A 19,276-nucleotide genomic window follows, 5' to 3' on the forward strand; every position below is an offset into this window, starting at 1 on the left:
CTTCGTGCAACACCAGGGGATTTCAGGCAGCCCCTTTACTATCGAACCCAATGGCTGCATTCACTAAAGCTGCGTGTGTACAGCAAGGGGAAGGGAGTAACTGTTTTTTAAGGGCTGTGGAGCACTACTGCATCACATGCAAGCCGGGACAGAAACGAGGGTGCAGGCAGGGGGTCTTCTCAGAGGCAGTTACCAGAGTATTAAAAACTCGGAACCATCACCTGAAATCCTGTTGCAGCAAACATGACAGTCCACACAAGTGGGCTTGAGGGACATCAAAACTATATACCTCAAAGCAGTGTCAAACCCCCTGCTCGCTTGCCTCTGAAACAAAGAGAAACCGCTTGCAAGAAAAAAGTCACCCACAACAGCATCAGCTGAGCATGTTCTCACCCACCCACCCATTCCCCTGCATTTTTCCTTTTTAAAGCCAGGAACTTACCTTTGGTAAATCTCACTACAAATATTAGGGCATACCCACACCAGGAAGGTATCTTGTTCCAGTTTTCTGACAAAGAAGGTAAGCTAAGAAAATGTGCAGCAAGATACAGATGTGTATAGAAGAGGGAGACTGCTGCCTCTTTCACCTCTGTAGGGACAGTCTCATTTTATGCCACCCCAAATGTTATTTCAGTGAGGCTGATCAGCTGTCCTTTCATCTCCTTCATATGAGGTTGCTTTTGAGTATACTTCTCAGAGATGATCACAAAAGGATTCCGAAAACCAGGCAAGACTGCAATGACTAGAGCCCACCTGCAACGCTAGACATTAGCCTGTAAGTGAAGCACTGCCACTATGAAGTTACTCAACATGTTGTGCATAGCCCAAGTCCACTTCACAGCAGAAAGATCACCCGTGTAAATGTACTGCAAGAAGAATTTCCGAATTACAAGGGTGGACCAAGGGCTTGTAACATCCGTTTCTCTGAAAATCTGGACAAGATCATTACCTTAAGGACCATCATCCATTACCGACAGCACCAATGCATTTGACAGCCTTTCTACCGGAGGGGAATTCAGACCAAGTCCCCTTAGCCCCGCAGTTCCACTTGCAAGGTGACAAGCTAGATAAACCACGAGCACGCACACGTTATACCAAAGAACACACCAGCAAACATCGCTTTATTACACTGGTTCAGTTATCCGGACTAACCATAAAAGCTGTTTAGATGGATATAGACAAACAAGTCAGTGTTTTACGTATTAGATCAAAGCTCCAGAATCGTTACCAGGTATTCTTCACCAGTTGTTTCAAACGCACGTAAGTGGGTCTTTGGCAGGGAGGGGAGGAGGAGGCAGGTACAGTGACAGATCCTCCCCACGTGTGCCTGCTACCACCCGTATCATGAGACAGACCCAGGAGGTTTTATTGCAAAGGGATCAGAGGGGGGCCACAGTGTTAATCAGCACAAACAGAATGGAGATATACTGACCTGAGCCTTGCTCAGCTGGGACTACACAAGCACAACACACTGGTACGAGCTACCAAACAATCCGTTAACAGTTTGAAAGACTGGTCTAAAGCTGGAAGTAGAACGACTCCGGGTAGAAAGGCATAGAAACAAATACTTGCTCAACTCAGCATTGTCTGCCCATTCACAAACTTGTCAGCATCTAGTTACACAGCCATATATTCTTCACTACCTCACAGCAGCAAAATACTGTCATTTAAGAGCAGCCGTTGAGCAACTCTCCACAGTACATTGTACATACTCGAGAAAGAAGCCTGATGCTACCTCTCATCTTGGTCATCCTCCTCTCCCTCTGCTAAGCAACTGGGGCAGCCCCCCTGGCCCATACACTCTGCTTCATTTGTTGAGCTCTTCAGATGCAACCAAACTGCTCGATTAATTGAAGACTGACTTACTGATAAGTGCCCATTCTTTAGGGATGGAAAATTTGGGTCATTCTGTAAACAGGGGAGAAATGCACATTTTGGTTGTCATTCATGTACAAGACCAAAACGGACCAAAAATGCAGATGTTTACTAGTCAGCAGCTCTGCAAGTCTCCTGCCACTTAAAAAGTTTGGGGTTGCACTCTTGAAATTTTACTGGTGGTGTTTATGTCATTCTCTTCTGGATAAACACTTCCCTGAAAAATACCCTTTAACAGCCAGATTAGATCACAGTATTTAAAAAGTGATATGGTTACGGTTACATCAGTGCCTCAGACGCCAATGCAAAGGCTTAGAGCAGAGGTTATAAAATTGATGCTTACTGTAGCACTTACATTTTGGAATAATGACCTCAAAAAAAATGCAGCCCAGGTTTCCAATTTCTTTTCCTAGATGCTGAATCACTAGCAAAAATGCTGTCTAGCTTGGCCTGCAGACCTCCACTGCTACACAGTGCTTGGGGAAGAACGATGCACTTCGCCTCAGCTTGTTCTCTTGGCAGGGATGGGGGCACATTAACAGCTATTTTGTGCGTGACTGCAGAGAACGCCTTTTCCAGTTGGACTCAGGAGATTGCTCAGTCTGGAGTTACCCTGGGAGGAACGGGGCAGCTCTGAAGGATGGCAGAACCCTACGTGTCCCATACAGCAGACACCAAGAATTAAATGCTCTTGGTAAGCAAACTAAAAGAGCTGAGAATAAGGCAAATAACTTAAGACTGATTGAGTAACTCCCAGTTTTCTGCTTGTAATACATTTTACTCCACAAAGCGAAGGAAAGGCAGGTTGACCTTTCTTATTTAACCTTGCCTTACATTTAAGAGATGACCAAGACAAAAAGAAGAATTAAAAAAAAAAAAAAAAAAACGAAACAGAAAACCCCCCAAAAACCCAAATGAACTAAGGAGAAGTTGTCTGTCTCCCTAGAGCTGTGATACAACATAAAACTATTGTAGGCTATTCCAGGATGTTGAAAGTCAGTTTAGAGAAAGGCAATAACCCCCATATTACAGGGGCTGTAACAGTAGTGTACTGTATTACATTCTGTGCAAGTTACGCAACTAGTTCACAAGCTTCAGTTTATCTATGTTTATCTCGCTGCAGTTCTGTTAATTGGTGGCTGAACACTTTAAACAATCTTACTCCACAGCTCAAGGTAGTTTCAGCAGGAAAAAAAAAAAAAAAAAATCATTTCCTGTGTCTGGTATCTGTACACTCCAAAACAAGTGTTCCTAATGCCCAAACATCAAAATCAAAATCTCACAGTTTACTGGAAATAGATCAGCTAGATTCCCTTTGCGCTTTGTTTTAAAGCCCCTTGTCTCCAAACCTTGTTTTCAAGGAAGACATACAACACGCTTGAATGAAGATCCCATCTTGTTGCAACGGTGTTGGTTCTGACTTCCCTCTACACAGACTTTCTCCGACTCTGACTAGGTGTACATGAGGAGAAAGGGTGTGCATGTCAAAGTGACATCTTTTCCCCGAGAGGATTTTCACACATTGGAAAGCTAACTATGAAAATTACAAGTTAGGTAGGATAAGGTTGAAACTGTCCACCAGGCCAACTTGAGCACTAGGAGTTCCTTTTAGCCCTTTGTCTGTTGCTCAAAGTTTCCTCTCCCTTAGTTTGTTCCCATTTTGTTCATCCAGTATTGATGAGTGTCCATCACCATTGCTCAAGCATTTGTCCTTTTCATATTTGTGCTCTTGCTTCTGTCGCCTTATCTCCTTATACCGCAAAGTGATGTCACTAAAAAGAAAAACAAACAGATGTGAACTAGTGATGAGAATAAACTATGTCAATATACACTAAAACAATGTCAATATACAATAAAAACAATAAGGCAAGTCTGTTCTGGATGCAAGTGCCCTTGGGATAACAACCCACTTGAGCCTTTTGGCTGTGAATTTCTAAAACTGCGGATGGCATTGATTCACTTGAAATTTGTGTTTCTTGCTAGTAGTCTGGCTATTATCACCTTTTTCAGAAGCATGCTCACAAGAGCAACCACTGCTGTTGCACAGGGTCTCCTCTATAGAGCAGTGTAATTCTTTCAGCCTTGTGCAGCTGCTTTTCATTTACTCGCACAGAGCAGCATCCAAACCAAACACATTTAACTGGGCTCACTTGTCGCTGACACTGGGACAGCTCAGACAATTGCAACACGGCAGACTGTTCTTGCAATGAAGCTGCAAAACATCTTAGTCTTGTCTAACTCGGAGCGCAGGAAAAACAGAACACTGATCTTGACTGCCACCTTCACTCATCCAGGAAGTCCAGGCGCAGTCACCTGCTTCTACAGCAACACTAACGCAAGTAGTCCCACAAACACCAAAGCTACCAGAGGCTTCATCCAGAAAGAAAACTGCCAGGACCATGCACAGAGAACTCCCTGTTTAATAATTCTTACACAGAAACACTGCAGCTCTAGCCATCCAAAAGAGTTGTAATCTATCTTCAGGAGGCACTGAAGGCTAAAGACAGCGCACGTTTGAAGATGCGCTTTTGAACGGATGTCCAGAGCAACTCCTCCCGTAAGACCCAGGCTAGACCTGAATGTAGCACATCAAACACTGCTTACCGAATGAAGAAACGCCAGGCTGTCCAGGTGAGCACAAGTATAATCCCCAAGATCCAGCACTGGGTAATGTAGAAAGGAAGAGAAAGTGTGAGTGTATAGGGATCATACTTCACGACAATCAGAAACTCCGTGGCAGTAATAGCAGCAACCAGCCATGCCTGCTGACCCAATTTCTTATGGAACTTCCTGCAAAATAAATGCACAGATAAAACAAAGCTATTGCTGTAAAATTAAGCATCCAGAGAAATACTCATAAAAAGACAGCTGGGGTAATAATTTCATTCAGCTTTGCACGATTCTAGAAGTCTAGTTTGGATTACACATGTACTAAGCCTATGTAGGCTGACGACTTTCATGTTGGTATTACTTAAGTTTCCTCTGAGAGGCTCTGAAAATATGTGAAAAGTTAAAACTTCATCACATGAGACAAGGAATTATCCCCATTTTCAGGGTATTGGTAAATCCACATAAAACAATTATCTGACCAGCTTGAGATGAGCTGAGGTTCAGGGTACAGTATGAAATAGGAGCTCTACTCCTAGATTTCCTCTGCAAATGTCAAGTCACACTGCCATAACCATATTTAACGCCTATATAATTGCATTCTGAAACGTACTCTCTTCCCAAAAAGGTATTCAATGAGCCATCACTAATGATCTTTGAACGGATTTTAAAAGAAGCAAGCTTAATAACAAAAGATACTGGAAGACACAAGGACGGCGTTTCACTTCTAGGACAACACAACCTTGGGGCAAATACATGATTAATATTTAATCCCCAGGGTTTGTTTTTAAGCTGTACCAGACACGGCAATGAGAAGCTGCAGTGCTATGTACAAGTCTAGTGAAGGACTCATCAATCAGTAATGCCAGAAATTAAACTGCAGTAGAATCAAGACATCTATTCAGAGGCTCAACTTGCAGAAGGAGAGATTGGAAATATACCATCTTTTGGGTCACCTATTCCTGCATGGGAAATATATAAAACCAAAAATACCTATAGGCTGCCTTTCAGGAAACCTCATTACCCTCACAGGTAATAGCCTATTGCTAGAAACGTGGGTAAGTTGCTTGATCTAAATCAGTTAAATCCTCCACTTCTTGACCTTGTCTGTTCACGTCATTTCTAGACTTGACATTTTTACAACTCACTGACCTGACAGACCAGATGATTCACATGTCAATAATCAAATGGAGTTCTGTTTGGGCAACAGGACAAGCCCTTTTTTTATGCATTAGATTGCACTGAAATCCTGCCCACTGCAGCACCACTGGTGCACGCAGATGTGCTATGCAACAGCACAGTCAAGTACATCACTTTCTGCTTGGTAGACTAATTTTTTGTTCTTCCATCACCCATCTTCTGCATCTAAAAATGGGATTTTATTCCTATTAGAGGAAAGAACCGAGAGAAAGCTACTAGAAGTTGTATGTATTTTTTCCCTTTTTTTCAAAGGCATGATTTAATTAAATGTTTCCTGAAATCCTACTGATTTGAATCAAAGAAGACTGAACTTGAAAAAAGCAATACCCTCAACCACCATAATCACCAACTGTTTCACTAGCAAGCACACACAGCTAACTTTTCTCAACAGCCTTTGGATGGTATCTTTTACTCAAAAACCACACAAAGAAGCATGTTGGTGGACTTTCCTGTTAGCCCTACACCTACTACCTTAACTGATTATTATGTGTCTGAAGATGCCCGAGATAAACCATGCAAATAGAAGCACCACCAACTAAACTTAAAGGTGGCTGTTCTTTTCGCCTTCTGTTATTCCTTATTCTGCCTTTGTTCTATATGTCTCTGCTTTAATCACAGGGAGCATCTATTCTACAAAGGGCCTTGCCCTCTCACTTAACCATCGTGTATTCTTCCTACCAGGTAGGTATTTTCCTACCAGGTCCTTTCTCTTTTGTCCAGCTTACTGTGTTACTGCATTCCTACCACAGCGTAAGATGTGAAATGAAACACATCCAGGAAGAATTCAGTGTTAAGTGGCAGAACTACTGTGGCAGGACAGAAGAGATGGGGAGCAAAGCGATATAACAAACCTGCAGAGGGCTGGGGAGAGAGGGATGGACATGTTAAGATGACCTCTGTGGTACTTCTAGGGCATTGCAGCAACGGGAAATTCTAGTCTGGTCTATGACTGCTGTGATCTACAGCCTCCTGTCTGGCTGAGGCGCTGACTTAGTAAATGCTGTGATACTCACTAGTCACGTAAGCTCTTTGGGCCGTATTTTCATGCCGGTTTCGCCATGCAGTGGATGAAAGAGAAAAAGAGAAGCCACCTTACAAATCCCTGACTAGGATTTCCTTGGAGAGTGGCTGCTCCGCTAGTGCTTCCCTCTGCTAGGCAGAGAAACAAGCCTGCCTGACACCCCCTCGCCTCCAGCTGGTATACTGCCCAGTGCGCACACACTAGAACAGGCCCCAAGCATCTCCGATAGCGCCGGGGCAGAGGGAGCTGCAACTGCACATTTGCTCCCAGTTTCTCTTCCCCTCTTCTCATCAGCTGCCAGCAGCTGCACTGGGGAGAGCAGCCTCCCTTTAGCAGGCGTTTTGCTGTTGCACAGACATATCTGCTCCACTGCATCCCCTTGGATTCTCAGTATCTGGGAAGGGATCTAAGCATGGAGAGCAAACAGAGCTTCTCTTCCCTCTCCTGAATCCAGGGGAGTCATTGCAAGTCAAGCACATAAAACACATGGTTTCTTAAACACGAGGCCTGAGAGTCATATTTGACACCAATGCTAAATTCAAACTACACAAAATCGTCCAAATACACTGGAATAAAATACGATGCATTAAATCAAGTGTACGTTATTGCTGATGCAGATGGGATGAATGCGTTCCATTTTAAAAAGCATCCTGCCTAGATCAACTCAGATGAAGGACTTCAGAAACTGCTCCAGGTGGTTCATCTGGTATGACAGATTAAACGGGCAGAAACTAGCCTTAACACATGGATAGAGAGAAAAAACAAAACAGCAGATCTCTCGCTGTGAACTCAAGCTGTTCAGATGACTAGGTCAGCTTTCTGCTTTGCTGATCTGCTTCCTCATTTGCCATCGTCTTCTTTCACTAGCTTATGACAGCACACTGAAAAAAAAGAATTAAAGGTAACCCCAACAGAAGAGCTGTGCAGAACCTAAAGCTGCCAAGGAAGAGAGTTTGTTTCCTGCCCTTCCACTCATGAAAGTTTTTAAAGAAAACTCATTTGTTTATTTGATGAATGAGATTAAAATTCATGGCCTCAATGCAGACTCCTTGGAAGAGACCTGAAGACTAGAAACCAGGAAGATATGACAAGATCAAATGCTACAGACTCTTGCATCAAGATATTTCTGGTCAGGAACATTTCGCATAGCCAGTCCTCAAGAACTCAGAGGCAGCATGTCGATCACAATAGCAGCATGGCAAGTAAGAGCTGGAGAACAGCTTTAAGAACCACCCTTCTCCTCAACTATTTCAATTCTAGATACTTTATTGTCACCATGCTCAGACCAAAGTGCCTGAAAGCAAAGCCCTAGAACTGTCTGCAGATACTAAGAATCCTGAATGAGAAAAAGGGAGTCTTCATATTTGAACTTCACTACTTTCTAGACTAAATATTGCAAGGTTAGCTGAAGAGATCTAATCAGTTTATCTCAGACAATCCCGTCACTACCAGACAAGGCAATGAGCCATGTTTCTGACAGGGAAGGTCAATGGAATATTCCAACCTTTGTCCATTAAGAAGTTGAGTGAGTTTCCAAAAGGAAAAGGTCAGGAAGGCTTCTCACATGCTGTTAGATGGGAGCCTCTGGTACAGCCTGCTCTTCCCCAGCAGCTTCTCCCTACAACACAACAGGAAGAATCCAAAATGGTTCCTTGGTTCAAAATGATGTGCACGTGAAAATACATCCAGTTAAGTTGGTAAAACGAGGGTATGTTATCTCTGCTTTGATGACCCGAAATGCACGAAGGAATCGAAGTCCAATTGCAAAAGCCTTCGCAGAGAAGATATTAGGTAAGACCAGATGCTAGGTTCTGCCATTTTGCATGAACAGTCTGATGAGGTCAGCTCTATGGTGCATCAAGCAGAGCCATGAACCTCAGAAGTGAGGGGGCTAGTCACCTTACCCACCAAGAGAAATAGAAGAGTAGGCGGTGCTGGCAATGATGAAGACATGCAGTTCAGGATGAGAGTCTCTGCTTGCTGGATGAAGTCCTCCAGCTCATTGAAACAAAATGAATCTGCAATGAAGCACTGATGACTGATGATTCTCCTAAATTTTAATGTTATGCCATGTAGTTGAACAGAGGGCAAAAGAGTTTTTCCAACCCAAACACAAGGACTAGAAGATTGTGAATGGTGCTAAGGAGAGGAGCTCACCAGTGAGAGGCAGAGACCTCTTCTTACCTTTGAGTTGGAGGCACGTCCCAAACCAGTAGGTCCGACAAAGGCAGGGGCAGCCTGCCACTGCTGAATGTCCTGAAATCCGACTAAGCAATGTGGGTTGACCCTTCTTCCCAGTTCTAGGAGTCAAAGCCTTGCAAGGGAAACTGATCTTCATAGAATGTTGGAACCCTAAATTCTGAACACAGACACTTTTTGCGTTGGTCAGCGACAGACAATGAACATCCCTTGAAGCCAGACGTTGTCTTAGACTTAAGATGTGGGCTCAGGCAATTTGTGACATTACTACTACAACTTAAAAGAAAACGTGATTTTGAGAACAAGCTTTCTCAGGTCTTACATGGTCTGCAGAAACAAAAGCAGCAAGGACAAATATGATGCTTAAGTAGGAACAGTCTGAAAGTACACGCACTGTTGTGTATGGGTGCACTTCGCCTTCAATACGCTTTGCTATAAAGGGTCCTCTGATCTGCAAGAGAGTGCCACGAGAGCTCCAGAGGACCAGGGACCAGTCGGAAGATAGCTCAAGAAAAGAAGCGCCTTTAAGAAACACTTTTTTTTTTTAGTTTGGGCCCTGTTGTCCTTAGAAGGTACATCTAAGGACTGTAGTTCCTGGCTATCAGTCTGAAAGCGGAGTTCAGTACTCCTCTGCCCAGAAGCCAGTGGCACTCCAGCTAATTTACACATTACATTCTCAAAAGAGTGATCATTTATTAAAAACCGAGGTTAAAAACAGTGCACATAGAATGCCCTTAACAACAGCTTTCTCTAACCAGATGTAGTCAGAATTTTACCTCCAAAACAAAAGAACACAAAGCAGATGCTTTGGAATTAGGTCTTTTTGTCCCCGACAAGCTGAACTACTGCCCTGAGATGGATGCCAACAAGCTGGAGCAAATTCAAAATAAAGCAAGAGAAGCTTGACATGGTATATACAGAGGACTGGCTTACGGGTCGTCCATGAAGTCGTAGATCTCCCTCATAGCCACACCTCCCACATTGACAAAAAAGACAAGTCGTAACAGGACCAAGTAGTGTTCTGGTGGCATCCAAAGGACAAACTTCAAGTAAAATGTGTTCAGCTCTGCCAATAAAAACTGAGAAAAAGGACATTTTAATTACATTCAGAAGACTTCACTGAATGAAGCCTGGAATCTCCCTCTCTCCCTGCATGACTCCCCCCACCATTCCTTTGAAGTCCTACTCAGTATTAGTGAGCGCACCATCAGCAGTTGTAAGAATGACCAAGAACAGTTGGGTTTGTAAAAATTTTCTGTGTGTTGGAAGAGGTATTTAAAAAACACAACAGAAACTTGGACAAGCACTGCCTCTAATTTTGAACAAGTTTATCAGGAGTTTGAAGTACCTGCAGAACTACTGATAACAAATCCTAAAAGCAACAACTTGTCCTTTAATGATCATTTAAAATCTGACTGAGGGAACCCCATAATAACAAGAGGCATAAACAGTATATCCTGGGGTTTTTTGGTTTGGTTCGTTTTTTCACACAGTTATGCAAACGTCACTGCCAAAGCCAACTTAGGAGAACTGGTTATACATTTATAGCAAAATGTTCTCAAGTGAGCTGCCCTGGCAATGTGATTAAGTGAGCAAGAAGACACAAGTTTCTCACTTCAAAAGAAATGATAACAAATGGAATTAAGCGTTGTTTAATCCAAAAGAGTGAGCCAATACCTGAAGCTGCTTATAAACTGTCAGCTGAAGCTAGGCTTTGCCAAAAGAAACATTATTATACCAAAGACTAGTATAAATTCAATGGAATCTCTCAGTTGTGAAATCTAAAACACCTAAAACCCTATTTCTTCAGGGTGCAAAAAGTTGGGAGTATGCACACAGTAACCATTCGGAGAAAAGTATTTTATTTATGCAGGCACATTTACTTTACTTCTCCCATAAACTATGGGAACCTCAGCAAGTCTGTTGTGCTATGTGAACTTGGCAAATGTTTTATGTAGCAGAAATCAGGTGATGTGAACTTGTATTCAACTGACTGAGTTTGCAAACTGCCTGGCACTCATTGCTGGCACTGCTGTATGCTGCTTGAGTACTTACAGACAGCACATTGTTCCGGGAGCACACTCAGGTCTGCAATTTGACATCAGCGTAAAATGCTATGTTATTATGAGAGAGAAAGAGGTGGTGGTGGCTTGCCAAGCTGACTAACGTGTCCCACTCAGCAAACCGTAACAGGGAACTTCACTGGACAGACCCCAAACCAAAATAAACCACCACCAGTCTCATATTCCCCATATTTCAAGATGCTTAAAGGTATGCTGTTCTAGCAACTGTTAAAAAATACACAGTTATATCCTGTACCATAGCAGTAATATAGAAACTGGTTAATGCCCATTGTCTCTGGAATCACTAGAAGTGTCACAAGGCTTTTTTTAGTTAAACTTCACAGTTACTGAACTGAATTAAGTTTCAGTTGCTCAAATCAGAGCCAAATGACATCCCATGGATAGCACAGAGGCCAAAGTCCCCCAGCTGACAAGAAGCAGGACTGGGGAAAAGGCACTTGAGCTGCCAAGTTTATCCTCCCCATCAGTGTCATGTGCGCGATACCTGTGACTGAAAGGGAAGTTACGAATCCAAGATGATGCATTCCCATAATGCAAATTCAGCCACCCAGATGGCTAGATGAAGGAGGTAGACTGTCAATTTGTTGTGACTGCTGGAGAAGTCAACTTTCTCTTTTGTCTAAATGGGGGAGCTACTTTCCCTGAATTGGTCAAGCTGGATACTGTTAATACATCACATGCTACGTGTTCAGTGAAACATAAAAAAAAAAAAAATCTAGGATAATTGAATAAAATATGTATAAAAATATTATCTAAGGCAAAACTGTGCGCTTCAGGACCCATGCTGCTCAGGGCTAACATATAGAAGCCTGAGGCTTTGGTTACAGTCCCCTCCAGCTGTAATGTGATATGTATCTGCTTAAGACTGAGAGAAACAAGCCACTTTCATCCAAAGCCAATGTTTTTGGTAGCAGCAGTTACTTGCTGAATTATGTGTATATCATAGTTTACATTGCTCGCATTGCCAATCAACATTGTTCAGCAAGCAAGAACAAATATTGTTGCAAAGAATCTCTAAACTGTACCAGAGACAGGGAAAGAGACATTTTTTCTGCAGGATTCGGAAGTGATCTCTTCCAGCCTCAACTAAAGAAATATCACCATGTAAGAGTTTCAGCCTAAGTTACCGTTTGTACAGTTGCTTGAGTGTTACAAAACATTATATCAAACGATAGAGAAAAGACAAGACAGAGAAGTTTCCTTACTACAAAGATTATGCCGCAAACTGCTAGCCATCTGCGTAAGCTGGATGCTGGCTTCCACTCAAATTTAACCCAGCTATACGGGGTGAACTGGAAGACAATTCTCTTCATTTTACCTCTGAAAAAAAGCAGAACACATTCTTGCAATTTTAAGAAACAGCACATAACAGGCATCTACTAACATTTCCATTTGAGACACCAACTCACGTATGCAAAATGCCTCCATTTACTCCATAAAAATTACTACTTAATGAGATTAACCCTCTGAGTTAGAGAGAAGCCTGTTATTTGGACTATCATTTTAAACTTTAATATACTACACCCATTGTAGTAAGCAGTTCCTCAGTTCTGCTTTGCTCAGCAAAGACACACTAAAAAAAAGGGTAGTTCATTACTGGTAAAAGACTACAGGGATTTATTAAATTTTAAGTTTCAGTGTCCCAATTACTATGAAGTTCTGATTACTAGAGAATGCATTATTTGCACAAGGACCAAATAGATCCTTGCTGTGAATGCAAGAGTATGATCCTGACTTGGATCCCTGCATCTCCTTTAACAATTTCATTAAATAAGCTCATTTCCACAAGATGCCCTCATTCCTCGACATGAGGCAATGCTCATGACAGACAGGTATATTTTCAACAATGTCATTCGCAAGTTAAATAAAATTCTCATAAACAAGCTTCCATGCAGTAATAAGTTACTAGATACTTGAATCATCTAAACACGCATGAATTCTTTAATTCACGTTAACCCCAACAGAGTAACACTTCAACAACCAAGATCTTTAACACTGGCCCAAACTTTGCACCGTGTTACTGCTTGTGGAGTTACTTTCTACACCAACTTACTTGTATGTAGGAATGTTCCAAAGTCCTTGCCATTTGTATGTTTTCAAAGAAAGCCAAGACAGAGTCTTCATCCCACAGTAAATTCCTAATCCATTACATAAGATCACATCCATTATCCACTGAAAGGAGAAAAACACAGTGATGCTGGAGAAGAAACACTAAAGCTTGTAAAAGGGAAGATACTATAGGTACACACACATGCAGACACACTCTCAGTCACACGGATTGAACATCCTCAGAGAAGAGAGGTACATGAACTAGTCGGGAGAAAGAATCTCAGCTGCCCAAGTCTACTCAAATAAAGCAAAAGTTTTCCACAGATGATTGCTGCAGCTTCTCTTCTGCTCTATTAATTCTGCTATAGAACAGACCTCTTCCCACTTACTATCAGCTCAACTCCACTCTGTTAAGTGAGAACTTTAGAAACACACCAAAAAAAGAATCTGAACATGTTCCTACAGACAGGATTTTACTATGCCCAATAACTTAATGTACTCTTTAAGCTTCAGGCTGTGTCCTAAAAAAATGACTTATCTCCAGGCTCAAGATGTGAAATTAAACAAGTGATTTCTCCCCATGCTCTGTCTTATTGCCAAGCGTTAATTCTGGAGATGGAGCTCTTGAGCTGAAAAAAAAATTGGCTATCCTCCGCATTCAAAGAAGCGGAGCACTGAGTGTTAATTTCATAAGAAGTTTTTTTGAAGGCAAAATAGCTTTGCTTGATGTCTTTATACATAATGCATTTAGTTTTATAAATACAACCACATACCAAATCATTACAAGCTTGGGAAAGAGCTTGTACTGTAAGAATAAAAACAAGCCAAAATAACATAAGAACCATAGCCGTGTGCCCTAATATGGATAATTTTGATTGCTCTGGTAACCAATTTACACTTCATAGGAAAATAAAAAATAAATTTAAAAAAAAGTGTGTTGCTTAGGACAAGAATGGTTACAGACTATCACGTGCAAAGACCATACAGCTTTTCAGTAAGGGCAAACCTTTATCTTTTAAAACCTTTTTTATAAACCACACCAGAAATTCTAAACACAGTAATATTTACAGTTTTCAGAAAACAGTGAAGATAGGTTTGCACAGAAGGAAGAGCTGGACACAAATTGCACTGAGTCTGGTTTTGGCGGGGTTTTTTTGTTTTGTTTTTGTTTGTTTGGGTTTTTTTGTGGTTTGGGGGGGAAGGGGGTTGGGGTTTGTTTGTTTGTTTGTTTTTTTAAACAGGCAAGAAAAATCACCATCTGAAACCTTATACGCAAAGTTTTACCTTTCTCTTAATTTCAGATTTTATGGTTTTTACCATCACCAAGTATTTGAAAATGTTCAGGTAAAGCTTTAGGTTCTCTCTCTGGTGTGAAATGAACCAACCCAAATATTTAACCATGTGCAATAGTTTGAAAACCCGCAAAATTATACAAACAGTGACAAACTTATTACAAACTCAACACGGAGAAGCACCAATGCTCCTGAGCTGCAGTAGTCACACATACATCTTTGGCCACAAGCACATGATATAATTTAATTCTCACCACTTCCTACCCCCTCCCTTTAAAAGACATACTTCCATTTAGACAAATATATTATGATCTATGCGGTACATACGTGATCCCACCAACATTCACTGAAGTTTGGAAGCTGGTGTTCCAGACTGTACTCCAGAAACTCAAACATTACACTGATGATCATACACATCCACCAGTCTCGAATCATCAATGTCTACATAAAGGGAGAAAAAAGTCTGTCAAATATCCACAACAGATGCACAACATACTAAAAACCATTACGAAAATGAATACTTGCACACCAGACTGAGTAGAATCATACACCACTTACACTAATGCCCTTTAGAAATCTAAATAAAGGAGAATTCCATAAACACTGTAGAGACACTGCTCAGATTAACAGTTTTGCAACAGTGTATGGAAAAATTATTACCTTTTTTCCTGATTTCAAAACTGATTACTTAAGGAATATGAGATTAACTCTTCTGGACTGTGAACACAGAGGACACACATGGTGTGCTTTGTTTACCGGTTATTTCTGCAGTTGAATATCTTGTCTCCAGTATCCAGAAAAGGCTCAGGAAATTCATGACAATCTTATTTTTATCATGTGATAGTCTAGTAAAGCCAAATGCTCACAGGTCTCTAAACTTATCAAGTATGCAGCACAATAGACAAGAAAGACACTGAAGAGTATAGATGATGACATTAATACCATTACGTAAAAAAAAAGAGGCAGGCAAAATGGGATTCAGAAGGAAGTAAGTTAGTTAAATGAATGGAATTACTGGGTGCTCCATCACTACAGGTAGCATCATTCTAATGCTGCTCAGAAAAAGGCTCTTCAGAGCCTGCTTAATGCAAACTTTTAAAAAGTCACCTGCACTAAATCTCAGCCCTGACTGTGCTGGGAGACCTGAGTCTACTTTATACCAGCTAGCAGCTTGTCACGGAGAGCAATGAAGAGCAGCATCTTCTTCCACATTCAGCACAAGGATTCAGCTGAGCTACAGTCCTAGAACATATGTATCATCTCAGCCTACTGTCAAAACAAGGGAAGAGATTTGTGATAACACTTTATTAGACAGTTATAGGTGGATAAGAGCATAGAGAGCCTGTACATCTGGTCTGCTGTATCCTCAGCAGGATGCCTAGATGGAAGGTAGCAACCCCAAATGTGCTAGTACTGATTCTGCAAAAGTAAATGTAGCTTGGCATTGACCGCCTCAACCAGAAGATGGAAAAATATAAGATATGCATTTTCACACAGTCTGACAACATGTGATCTAAATGGCTCCAAAGCAAACGGGGAGGCCAACAGTAATTTCTGATGAATGAGGCACATTCATTTTCAATATTGCCATTCTGGTGCTTTGAGATATAGCTTAAGAGTCTGTTACACAAACCAGACAAAAAAAAAAAAAAAAAGGACAAACCCAAACACGTGCTCATCTTTGTTTATAAAGATAACACATTCAACTTCCAGCTTTTTACAGAAAAATATATTAACTGACAAATAAGAAATATAGCAGCCAGTTTCCTTCAAGCTTAGCAGCACAGAAACAAACACCTTGTGGAGTATGGTGGGCTCTTCAAATCAGACTGCAGGTTGACAAGATGACAATCATCTCATGCATTTCTGCAGAAACAGCCTCTTCAATAAAAAGGAGGCTTCTTCCAGACAAAGACAGATAATAGCTTGATTGATTGGACTGGCATATTGAATTCTACCCCATTCTAGTTCCTCAGGAATGTGTTACTACCCCCCTTATGTCTTGTTACCAGGCTCTCACTATTTAGCCATTTTTTCCTCAGTATGACATTATTTGTATAAATAAATACAGAATGTAACTGAAATGCTATTTTAAGTTTCTAATGTAATTCTCTTGGATGAAGTTTCTCCAAATTTACAATTCTGTATACTAATACAGCACGCCACAGACAAGTTGATCTAAAGTCAAAGTCTTCCCATGCCTAGCATATTCATCTTTTGGTTACAAGGGAAAAAAACCAGAACAAAACAAAACACTGATAGGAATACATCTGCACTTTTGAAAAGGAAAAACAAAACAGTTTTGGCTTATTTTTAAAATGGCCTGAGCTTTTATAGTTTAATATATATGGTGGTCTTGTAGGTAAAAAGACCAAACAAGGTCTGCACGGCAAAATAAAGTTAGCTAGTAAGTTTGCTCATGTTAAAAAGAAGCTAATATTTAGATCAAAGTAATCAGCAAAATATGTTGAATGTGTTCTGCCAGAGACAAGCACAGCTGGAATTCTTTCCACAGTTGGTTGATACAGACTAAAAAGTAACAAGAATTAAACCACTATCCATTTAATGATTTAAAATCCTGATTTGGATGCCACTGGGAAAAGCCTGCCTTGGAACAGTAGTAGCATATCATCATGCATCTATGTTTGGGTAACAGTAGACTTTCACTGAATTCTCTGAATGCTGTGTTCCCTGTACTCTACATTCAAAGGTCATTCAAGTATTTATCTTGCTGCAGGAGCAGAAGTTTTTACTTTTATTGATCTGACCTCAGAATGAATTATGGTGGAAAAGGGAGCTTGTCAATGTAATGTTACTTTGGAAAGAAATGAGGTGACCTAACATGGTCGGGAGGGAAGAGAAAAAAAAAAAAAAAAAAAGAGCCTTTCAGCCTTTCATGTATTACAAACACTTAGTCTAGTTCACAGATGACTGCCTAATATAATTGATCACAAAGACTGGCATCACTAAAACAGAAGCAGTCAAGCTTTAAAAGTAGAATAGTACTGTAACAGAAATGTAACAGAAGACGCATTCTTACTTTCAGGTACCAGCCAAAAAAGTGAGCCGGAACAAATCCATCCAGCTTGTCCTATAAACCAAGAAGAGAGTGTAGGTCACTTTGCACTACAAACATTAACCCATTAACACTTACTTTTTTTCCCCAAGAAAAATGCAGCAATAAACTTCAGTCATTTCACATATAAATACTAGATGCATTTTATGCGTTTCTTTGTTCTCACGTACAGTGAGCAAACAAGCTATCTTCAAAGCAAAGTCACAATTTTAAGGGGCAGAAACTGGAATAGGATTGTGTTGATAAAGCAAAGACTATCTTTTAAACGCTAAATGTCATGTTCCTTGCCTTCCAAGGGGACAGAAGCAGAACACGTTCAAGCCAGAGCAAGAACACGCATTTCTTCATCAGATCCCCATCTTGTATCTAGCAGAACTTCTTAAATCTTATCAGTCCTGCCACCTGCCACCCTGGGCAAAGAGTGCCTTTCCTCCTCATAGTTTTGTTGCAAAACTAGAAAAGGACAGCTGTAATTGCTCTCAGTTGTTCCAGTCCCTGATGCACTGAAGACTTACGCAGTAGACCCAAAGGATTCAGTGCTCCTCACTACACAAGTCCTAACAGCCCCATGCAATCAGGGAGTTGTAAACAATGAGAATTCTTTTGCCCTTGAAACAGTCTTCTGTTTGCCAGCGAGAAACAATAACCTGACAGTTTCTGGTATTCAGAAAAGTGCAACTTATGGGTTGCGTGGCAACATGCAACTTTTGAACTTTGTGCCTCAAGGTGACTGTAAGTAGAAGATTCTTTAAGCACATAAATAAACCCAAGCTCCTAGGGGAAAAGGTTTACATCAATAATGTGAGAAACAAGGATTGTTAAACAGTTTACTCCCTCTCCTCAGCAATGTAATTAGGATATAAAAAGACTATAAAAAGACACATCTCCATCCGATGGACAGGAAAGATCAAGAGAAGAGAAATAAAAAAGCTGAAGAGTTAGTCATGACCTGTTCTCTCATTCAACGCTCAGAAAGACTCACGACTGCACTTTGAAGAGTTCAATTAAGCAACCCTTTACCAAAAAATAGTCAGACTCATTAGCAAGTAACTTTATTTGTTTCTTACCCAGATGTTGTGAAATGGATCAGTTTCATTGCCAGGATCATAAATAAGGCAGTTTCCACCGTAGTCTCTTTCTGGCAAAGGAACACCTAAATGTGGATCAATGTACTTCATAAACTGTCTGCCATCTTGTACAGTCTGCAAAAGGAACACAAAACCCATGTTTCCCTCTTAATAAGTATTAATACACAGAAAAGTACAAAGATAATTAAGATCAACACTGCATCCTCTGGGATGGGTGGGTGGTTTTTTTTAAAACACATTGCAGAACAATTCTTGAAATACATCCAGACCTCAAAGCATCACACAGCATATATACCTGACTTTCTACTAAATATTAAGGAAAAAAATGACCACAGAATTAAGATTTCTTAAAGATGAAAAATCAGAGATCTTAACTCAGTTTCCTAAGCCACTCCTCTATGCCTCCTCCCTCCCAAAAACTTAGCACTCGAGCTGGCACACAATTCACCCTTCCCACTGACCCTTTTGCCCTTCCTCTCCCCTCCTCGAGCTTGGCGAGGGTAAATAAAAAGCAGCCAGTAACTCAGGAAAGGCTCATGTAATGGCTGCATCTCCTGTGTTAGTGACCTTCTGGTTTCCTAGAATGGGAAAGATCCAGCAGCACTTTAAACATGCAGCTCAAAAGAAATACTGTACATGCAAACATCAGCAGATTGAGCACACCGATTACGTGCACTGTTAGCAGGATTAGTCGTGCATGTGTACTCAGCTCACTTCAGCTACAGAAAGTCGAGAACTGCACTGCCTTTCATGGCAGAAAAAATTTAGTGCAGCTCGTTGAATAA

General features: G+C 41.0%; 1 protein-coding gene across 2 annotated transcripts in view; it reads right to left on the reverse strand.

Moving 5' to 3' along the window:
- Positions 1-532: 532 nt before the first annotated feature.
- Positions 533-19,276, reverse strand: part of PTDSS2 (phosphatidylserine synthase 2) — a 45,400-nt gene continuing 26,656 nt past the window's right edge. Inside the window, exons 5-12 of one of the 2 annotated variants that reach the window (XM_075163682.1) lie at positions 18,471-18,605; positions 17,368-17,418; positions 14,655-14,768; positions 13,040-13,158; positions 12,192-12,306; positions 9,836-9,981; positions 4,480-4,665; positions 533-3,647 (exon numbers count right to left, since the gene is read on the reverse strand). In XM_075163682.1, the coding sequence (XP_075019783.1) occupies positions 3,503-3,647; positions 4,480-4,665; positions 9,836-9,981; positions 12,192-12,306; positions 13,040-13,158; positions 14,655-14,768; positions 17,368-17,418; positions 18,471-18,605 (1,011 nt within the window). In that variant the 3' untranslated portion in view covers positions 533-3,502. The remainder of the gene's footprint in view (positions 3,648-4,479; positions 4,666-9,835; positions 9,982-12,191; positions 12,307-13,039; positions 13,159-14,654; positions 14,769-17,367; positions 17,419-18,470; positions 18,606-19,276) is intronic. The other variant, XM_075163684.1, reaches the window with a different exon arrangement.

Source organism: Calonectris borealis, chromosome 14 (assembly GCF_964195595.1).
Source record: "Calonectris borealis chromosome 14, bCalBor7.hap1.2, whole genome shotgun sequence".
NCBI classification, from domain to species: Eukaryota; Metazoa; Chordata; class Aves; order Procellariiformes; family Procellariidae; genus Calonectris; species Calonectris borealis.